The sequence below is a fragment of the Gigantopelta aegis genome, chromosome 2, assembly GCF_016097555.1.
Source record: "Gigantopelta aegis isolate Gae_Host chromosome 2, Gae_host_genome, whole genome shotgun sequence".
Classification (NCBI taxonomy): domain Eukaryota; kingdom Metazoa; phylum Mollusca; class Gastropoda; order Neomphalida; family Peltospiridae; genus Gigantopelta; species Gigantopelta aegis.
This window is the reverse complement of record NC_054700.1, coordinates 45,206,002-45,215,609: the sequence shown is the minus strand read 5'-3', so window position 1 is coordinate 45,215,609 and position 9,608 is coordinate 45,206,002. Positions and strand designations below refer to the sequence as shown.

Here is a 9,608-nt window from a genome sequence, read left to right as displayed (position 1 = left end):
AGCAAAATCACAAAGAAACATAATAATAATAATAATAAATACATTTTTTTAAATAAAAATTATTAGAAGCATATTTTCAGATATATAAACTATTCAAAAATTTATATAAAAGGTGACTAATTTTAAAAAAATGTATCAGCCAATTACATTAAATGTTGAAGCCACTAGTACTTAGAGAAGAGAAAAAAAAAATTCAGCAGCGAATTAGTTCCATTAAAATTAATGTTTTTAAAAATGTCTACAAAAATAGTTGGATGGTTTGCAACCTTGAGAAATAGAGTGTATTACGGAAAATACCGAACAGTTCCGAACAAAGATGTACGTAATACCTTCTTTTTTGAATATTTTGTTTCACTAAATAATAATTATTTATTTTTGTTTTTAATTATTAATTTTGTAATTTTATTAATTTTTATATTATTGTAAAAGATACTGAGTCAAAATAGATCACGTTTAAGTGGGTGATCATATTGAAATCGAAGAATGAACGTAACAAAACGCCTCATAGTCGTTTCGTAACTTAGAAAACAGCTGATTCTTCTCTGTAGGTCACTGTGGTAAATCAGTGTGAAGGTCGCTGCTTTGAATAAAATTAGTTCTCGGAGATGTCGGTGTACTATTAGGTAGACAGTATGTGACTTTTTGTTTCCTTAACGACAAACATAAGGAGGACTCTTAAATTATGAACGTAGAATGGTGTCTAGAAAGGTAATTACGATATTGATTTAAATGTTTATATAACGGTTAAAATAACAGAAAGAAACAAAGCATTTTAAATGTGTTAATGATAAACAGTAATTGTGTTAGCTTTGTGTTTTACAAAGTCAATACTGGCAAGTCGACTCAGTATATTATATATTTTAATTTATTATATATTTTAATTTTTTTAACTTTCATTTACAATTTTTGTATAGTTTTATTTTCGTTTTTATTTATAGAGTAAACAAACTACATTTATACATAGCTACTGTTTTCTGCCACTGAGTCTACAGTAGCTGCTATTAGACTGTTGCTGCTGCTGCTGCTGTTCCTACTACTACTACTACCACTACTACTAATACCACTACCACTACGTACTACTTCGACCACTACGTACTACTTCAACCATTACCACTACGTACTACTTCGACCATTACCACTACGTACTACTTCGACCACTACCACTACCACTACCACTACTACTACCACTACTACTACTACTACTACTACTACTACTACTACTACTACTACTACTACTACTATTACTACTACTCTACTGTTACTGCTACTAGTACTAGTAGTAGTCTATAAGCGATTATTAACTATGGAGTTACTAAAACAAATATGCAGCATTTTATATTTCAAATATAGATACCAAATCATATTCGTGTATCATATACTGTATTTCGGTAGTTGGGGTTTTTTCACAAGTGAATGTTCGACGAATTGTTATTTAATCAATTTGTTTCTTTCATATTTTACTTCAATTTCAGTTACTGAAATGCGCTTATCTAAGTAATTAAATAGTCAGCTACACATAAGACGCTCACTTTTACAATTAGGGGGTAATCCAAGGAAAGCACAACATACTAACTAGTATTGTGTGTCGGCTTTATGCAAAGTAGTGTGACCTTTGATCCGCGATGGGAATTTCCTGGATTGGCCAATGAAAATACAGATTACTTCTCATACGATACGTGAGCTGATGGAAATTTTGACAAGACCGATTGAAAGAATATACAAAGAATTTTTAAAATAGCATGTAACTTAATACTAATTGGCTGTTTTGCAGTAATAATAAACTACAGTTAAATGTAAAAATTGTTTCCGAAATCTGGTAAGTAATTGTATTTTTAATTCATTATTGCGTTATTGCAGTACCGCAATAATAATGGTATAGTCGTAACCGGGTCGTTGCAACGAGTCTTGGGGCTTGTTTGGCACTGTTAGACCTAATACCATCAGTCAATTTTTTGCGCTGGCCCGTAGGAACTAGGGGAGGGGGTTGACTGTGCCTCAGTACAAAAATGTACGGTTTTGTGTGTGTGTGGGGGGGGGGGGGGTGTTGTTAGGTTTTGGGATTTTTTGCTCTATAAATAATGTGGCTTGTGCCCCCCCCCCCCCCCCTCCTCCGCTAGATACCTTGTCCCTCTTACTAGAGGTGTGTCTCCCACTCCAGATATCGATCCTACGGGCCTGTTACATTAATAATAGGATTTTCTATCTCCATTTTATAGACCTAACTAGTATACTATTGTTTACGGATATAATAGTATTTTTAAACTATTTGATTGAAATCTAATGCTGTCTGTGGTGCACGTATGCAGGGAATTGTGAAGGGGGAGGGGGGGTCTGTACTGTGGACAGCGATGTTTTTAGGAGGTCGAGTCATGCTTCTCTGGAAAATGTATTGAAAAAGAAGAAAAAATCGCTTGCAGCATGGGTAGGGGGTCGAGCCCCGAACCCCTGGATATGTTGGAGGGTCAGGTGTTTTTGTGTTTGATTTCTTTTTTCTTTGTTGTTGTAGGTTTATATGTTTTTCGAATTAAAAATGATATATTTAAAAATATATGTATATATCATAAAGTGCTGTATTTCGAAATACATTGAATTTGATGTGTCATACTAAGCGCGAATCAGAACACGTGTTGACTGCGTGACTAATTATTTTCGATAGTAAGGTGCATGTTCTTCGATCCTAGAAATATATTACTATAAATAAAATTTCCGAAGATTTTTCATTTAATTCGGTACATGTTGGTTTTTAGCATATAGGCATCGGAAGATGACAGTAACTAAGTGTGTGGGGGGCGGGCCAATAATATAACGGTATGTTAATATAAGTCATATTTCAACTGGGTGATGCCCACCCCTCAACTACCGACGCCTAGAAAATGTTTAGAACGACACCCTTGCCGACTAATAACGAAAATATCCGAGTGACGTTCCGAAGTATAAATAGCTTATCGGACCACTCGACCTGTCTAAACAACATATCATCATATTCCGTGAGTTTGTCTTAGATACACATTTCAAACAAATCACGCATATTTACTTCTGTTTAAACAAGGTAAAGATTAATCTAACATTATGTAAGATAGATATGGGGGGTTTTTTTTCTTCTAAATGTACTATTGGCATTAGAGAAAGGAAATCAATTGTTTTGAGAAAAAAAACCACAAAATATTTTATGTAAAACAGATATTTTTATTGTTCTTGATTTTAGAGACACTTTTTTATTTATTTATATATTTATTTATTTACATATCTGTTTGATCATTTATTTATGTACATGTTATTTAAAAAATGCAATTTTACGTTTCATATTATTTAATACTCTACCATAAAAACGAATAAAATATGTTTTTAGTACATTATTATTATTATTATTATTATTATTATTATTATTATTGTCGAATTGTTCAATGAGTGTTAATGTGTGATCCCACTGCAACAGGCTCAGGTGTAGATTTGTGGTACCGGAGGGGTGGGGACTTCCTGTTAACATTGTCATCGGATCAGGTAGGTCTACCAACATTACATTTTGCACTTATCATGGGCCGCTTTTCACGTCTCTTACAAACTCCTGCGTCTGTTCCTAGAGTTTATTATGATTATTTCTAGTCTTTACTACAAAAATTATGACTATGAGATCGGATAAGCGGTTTAGAAAGTATTATATTTATTTTTAGATTGCTACAGAAATTTGTAATGGAGATTTCATGTTCTTCGTTGGGCTGGGGTTGTCAGTATTACGCCATTGTCGTCTTGTTTGTCAATTACTTAAGTTTAAGGTCTGACCTAAAAGTAAAATGTTGACAACGGTAGCGGAAAACTAGATGTTTAACTAACTTGGAAGGTAAGTTATGTGATCGGTTGATTTACTACAATAAAGTAGACCTACCATGATCTTACCTATTTACCTCTAAACCTATTTCCGTATTCAGGAATTGAGGATCACGTTTACATAACACAGGGCTAAAAATTCTGTTTTTTTTACACGAGAATCCATGTAGATTCCCATGGAAGCAGTCCACGGGAATCCTCCGATTCTAAAAAATTTCTGAGTACTTTATCGACACTGTTACTGTTATTGTCCGAACCAATTTGTTAACAACTACGAAAAATTACTCTCCTACCTTTAATTGCCGTTAGATTTCCTCCAAAGTTTGTCCAGACAGAAATCTTGAAAAAACCATTACAGTGACACAGATTATACATACCAGATGATAACCATGTCACCTATATCAACTTCGCTGAGAGCGCATAGGGAAAAACGCATGTAATTTTGTATCAGCTGCCATTTTGACTTTTTATGGAATATTCTTCAAGAGGGGTGAAAGGATAGGATTTAATCTAACGTCATAACATGTTATGATATAAAAGCAAACGTGATGACGTCATATTAATTTTTATTATTATTATTTTAATGATACCACTAGAGATCATCGATTTCATATTAATTGTGTTACATACTTTGGAGGCTTTCACCCGTCTTGAAGAGTATTCCATAAACAAGCAACATGGCAGAGGGCAGAAAACTGCATGTATTTTTCCCTATGCAATCTCAGCAAAGACAATATCGGCGACATCGTTGCAGTCTCGTGTGTGGAATCTGTATATTTGTAGTGGTTTTTTTGCGATTTGTGTCTGGACAAACTTTGGAGGAAATCTAACGGCAATTAAAGGTAGGAGAGTAATTTTTTGAAGTTGTTAACAATTTGGTTCGGACAATAGTATATAGACTTATGTGTCATATGCTATTAACTGTATATGGATTAGTGTATATAAAACAACCCTTACTATTGACTGGACAGAATAACCAATTTGTCAGTAACAGTGTATCCAAGTTTAAAACAAAAAACACAAACAAACAAAACAGTTTTTTTACTACCAGTTTGTTTAGTTGTTGGTTCCATTTTCTCTTTGCAGTCAAGTTTTTTTAGGTGTCTTACCAGCCCCAAGTTCTGCCAGCAAACGTTTGGCCAACGGTCGTGAACTAATTGATTGGTTCCCAACTTGGCCATTTGGTTTACTGTGAAGAGCATAAACCAGTCTAGCGGATGTTTTTCCGCTCAGTCTGGCTGAACGCAGGCCAGGTTACTTTTCAAAGATTGCTTATTGAAGTTATTTATAGATCATGGGATACTTTTGCCGATGTATTTGTGCATTGGTTCAGTGTTTGTATGGATATTACTGAAGTACATTTTCGCTACCGACAAAAACATTTATTGATTAAAAAGAGCAGGACTAGACATGTTTGATGTATTACTAAAAGTGGCACTACTGTTTATTGTTATTATGTAAGAACTGAACAAACATGTTCCTTTCGGTTCTCTTCGTTGGCAATTTGGTTCATATAAATGGACCAACCACCGCTTGGCTCATGGCCAGACTATTCTCGGTAAACCTCTATGTTTCAAACATGCATGGATTCGAATGTATGCTACACTTTTCAAGTGAGTTTAAACTGAAGCTTGATAACCAGACTATTTTTAATTTTTAATTCTGTAACGTTTTACTCACTGATTATTCAATTTAATAAATTTGTGGAAATATTTCACGCGAATCCAAATAGATTCGGAATTTTTATGATTGCGCAAATCCTGGAGTGAATCGGATTCAGAGATTCGTGCAAATTTTTAGCCCTGTAACACCAACTAGGCGTTTTCTTAGCTTTTCAAAGAAATATTATATTGCATGGCACAATACTCCAAATCACCCAAATGAAACACTTCTGTGAAATTCAAGTATGGCAATTAAAATTTACAAAAGACTCATCTTTGGGAGTAGGTTATTGGTTGTTGTTTTTTCACTTTCAGCACCAACTACTGAACTAGCTCCAGTTACCTCTAGGCTCTAGCCATCCCCTTATTAATAAGTTGTAGGGGAAGGCGAGAGATGACTTTGTGTAATACTTCGGCAAGCCTTGAAATAAGTGGCCGGTCACGGTCGTTGTCCGGTACAAATTTGTAACTTGTCAGTAACAATGTCGATTGTGCCGGTCACCATGTCCAAAGCTCGAGTTGTAGTAAAAGCCGGCTGTTTTGGAGTCGAATACACTTAATGCACCGATTAAAAAACCCAGCTGATTACGAATGAAAAAACACAAATGTGTACCAGTGGAATTCGAACCAGTTCTCGGGGCACTTGACAGTCCAACACGAAGTTCATCTACAGTCCGCGTACCTGTTTAGTAGGATTTTTCATAGTCTTGATTTTGCGGGAACTTACATTGTAAAAAGTGATGTCACACATATTAGTAATCGACCTTTCGTACTTAGCATATACTTCCTGTGGCATTTTCGTTTAAAGTTTGCAATTCAAATTGCCTCGTAGTTAACAATTAAAGGATGTTGAACAAAATAACTTCAGTCTTTGCTGTAAAAGAACAGACAGGTACCGACAGTTTCATGGATTTCTTAAGCCCTATCCTAACCGGCCGCGAGCGACTATTTTAGAAATCATTGATTTCCATTGCTGCATCCTAACTGTATGCGCACAGCGCGACAGATTTATATGTCACGTCACACGCGTGTGGTTAGGATACGGTAATTGAAATTCATGATTTCTAAAATAATCGCTCATGTAGCTCACGGCTGGTTAGGATACAGCTTTACCAGAGGACATATATTAATGCATCATAGACTAGTAAGTACGTAATAATAATAAATGTCATCATTTGGTGACTATTGCCTTAATTGCTGCATTGGTTATTTAGTAATTAAATATATCAATTATTAAACAACATAAAACATAATTTATTTCATTTTTATTTACAATGTTTTGTGACAGGTACAATTTCTTTTGTGTCAGGCACAAATTGATTGGTGCAGGACATTGTGTCAGGTACACCAACATTTTTTATTTCAAGGCTTGCTTCGGCAATCACTGACGATTATATGGTAGCCAGCTACCGTCAGGGAATATTTTGTTTTAAAAATCTTGATAGCAATATTTCTAGGCAACTGAAAATTTATTAGCAACTACTGTTTAATGTTTCAAAATTAAGTAGCCATCTCTGAAACTTGTGTAGCAAATTGCTCTGTGGCATCAGATTTAGGGAAAGAAAATGTATTTTAGACATATTAACTGGCTACCATTTGGTCATCTATGAATGCTGAAGTATTACACAGTCATCTCTAGCCCTCCCCAACAACATATTAATTTGCGAATCATACATAATGTTACATAACCGAAGTCACCCCAGGTATTCCAATGATCAAATTCTTTTGGATGCTTTATTATTATTAACCGCACCATGTAAGCTTGATGTGCAGTCGGTTTAGGATCAATCCCCGTCGGTGGGTCCATTGGGTTATTTCTCGATCCAGCCAGTGCATCACGACTGGTATATCAAAGGACATGGTATATGCTATCCTGTTTATGGGATGGTGCATGTATAAAAGATCTCTTGCTACTACTAAAAAACAAATTGTGAGTTTCTTCTCTATGACTGTCAATATTATCATATTTAACATCCAATAGCTGATGATTAATAAATCAATGTGCTCTAGTGGTGTTGTTAAACAAAACAAACTTTAATTTTATTTTTCTTAAAATTTTCTCTCCCTTTTTTTGTTGGTTTCAGTTGATTCCTTTTGCTCCATTGATACCAGTAAGCAAGAGCGCCATGATGCTTTCTCGTCTGTTCCGAGCTCAGGGCCAATTCTGCGCTTCACACCCATGGGAAGTGATCATCGGCACAGTGACAACAACGCTATGTCTAATGTCCATGAGCATGTTTACTGGCACCGAGCGTGTCTGTGGCTGGAACTACATCTGTCCAAGAGAAGATATCGGGGTAAATAGTGTTCAGTAGTAGACAGCAGGTCACGATTTTTTAAATAAAAATGTGCATGCTAAAACCTAACACACCCCCCAAAAAACAAAAGAGTCACAAGTTGTCATTTTCAAGAGAGAAACATTTCCACAATTCTTTTAAAGGTAAATGCATCTTACAGGTCGTAATTTTTCACACAACAACCCAATCTCTTCCCGTATCCCATTCTGTCCTATTTCCAGCAGGCTGTGTTTTTACTCGGCAGAACATATTTCTTTTAGGCTGCTTTTAAAAAACCAATAACCAGGGCCCATGCTTACAAAACCTTTGAGTCCAGACTCAATCTATAATGATGTCACACGCATGTATACAATTTGTATGGTGTTGTCATGACATTACTGTCTGAAACGCTTATTAGAGTCTTGAGTCTAGACTAATAAAAGTTTTATAAGCACCAGGCCAGTAGGCCATATTTTACTTGCTATTTCGAGCCTGTTCAACTATTTGATTAAGTTTCTTACATTACAACCCTAATTCTAATTCACCTCAATTGTGGAGCATTTTGTTGTGAAAATTTTGTTAGTGTCAGTTAGCGACTAGTATTTAACCTTTTAGACTACTGGATTAATTTTTGACAAAAAACCACATTGAGTGGTTACAAGTTTACAATTTTTACTCACATATATTCACTTGAATGTTTTACAAATACATAAAATAAAGTTCATATTTGAATCGGTAAGTATTATATTTGTGTAGTTTTCTAATTTTTATGATATTTTAGATCAGTTAATGTTTAGTTGTCTTCAGTTTCATGTTAATAAATGGTTTCCAGTGAGTGTTGTGTGCAAAATGGCGGGAAATATGAATTGGGAAATGCACTGTATACAGTGTATATAGTATGTCGACTGATGTGACGTCAGGCGAGATATCTCACCTGCAGCAGTCGTAAGGTTAACATTTGTCAATTATCAAAGAACATTTCGTTAAATTCGCTATACAAGTTTCAGAGATTGCTACACAATTCTAAAACATTAAATACTAGTTGCTAATCAATTTTTAATCAATTAACAGCACTGGGTAATCAAAATTTTGAAAACAAAATATTCTCTGATTATGTACCGATCTCTCAAATTTGCATAGTGAATTGTAACACCATTCTAAATAACATGTTCTCTAGCTCAGACCTCCAAGTCCTGCAATTGCTCATGGCAATCGGCAATGCTGTGGAGACTTTCTCCGTGGCACCTTTTTCACTTGGAGGACTATATTCAGGGTTTTTTTTCAATGGCAAGTTTTTTCTTAATTGCAGGCGTTGGACTTCTGTGGAGTGGTGACATTTTCACATTTGTCAAAAATGTCGACAATTAGTGATACTTTTTCATTGTTTTTATATATTATTTAATACCTATTTTGTTTGTAGGAACTGAAGAGCTCCGATATAATCATTCTGTCTATCACTCGGTGTTTGGCTGTGATGTACATTTACCTCCAGTTTAGAAATCTCAGACGACTTGGCTCAAAGTATTTATTAGGTAAGTTTGTAAGCAAGGATTAAGCTGTCAGTTGCAAAATTACTAAACTGAGTTCAGGATGTCAGTGGATGAATGCACTCCTCTAAAACCTGAATATGATCAAGGCCCCGTTTTACGAAGAGATCATAGCATTAAGATCATCTTAAATGCATATAAGGTAGTTATGCATTTAAGGTGATCTTAGTGCTAGTATCGTTTTGTAAAACTGGCTTCTGGACTGAAGGCAGTACTTGTATATGTAATAAAATGAAGTACTTAGTGCAAAAGTAATCGAAGCAAACACTGCACTAGGTGTGACCTTACTTTAACCAGCC

The 9,608-nt window shown here is 35.0% G+C and overlaps 1 protein-coding gene across 3 annotated transcripts in view; it reads left to right on the top strand.

Moving 5' to 3' along the window:
- The first annotated feature begins 580 nt into the window (after positions 1-580).
- Positions 581-9,608, top strand: part of LOC121386239 (3-hydroxy-3-methylglutaryl-coenzyme A reductase-like) — a 37,889-nt gene continuing 28,861 nt past the window's right edge. The window contains exons 1-3 of one of the 3 annotated variants that reach the window (XM_041517072.1): positions 581-708; positions 7,571-7,783; positions 9,183-9,294. In XM_041517072.1, the coding sequence (XP_041373006.1) occupies positions 694-708; positions 7,571-7,783; positions 9,183-9,294 (340 nt within the window). In that variant the 5' untranslated portion in view covers positions 581-693. Of the gene's footprint in view, positions 709-1,681; positions 1,817-3,687; positions 3,839-7,570; positions 7,784-9,182; positions 9,295-9,608 lie in introns of those variants that run through there. The other 2 variants (XM_041517087.1, XM_041517080.1) reach the window with 2 other exon arrangements.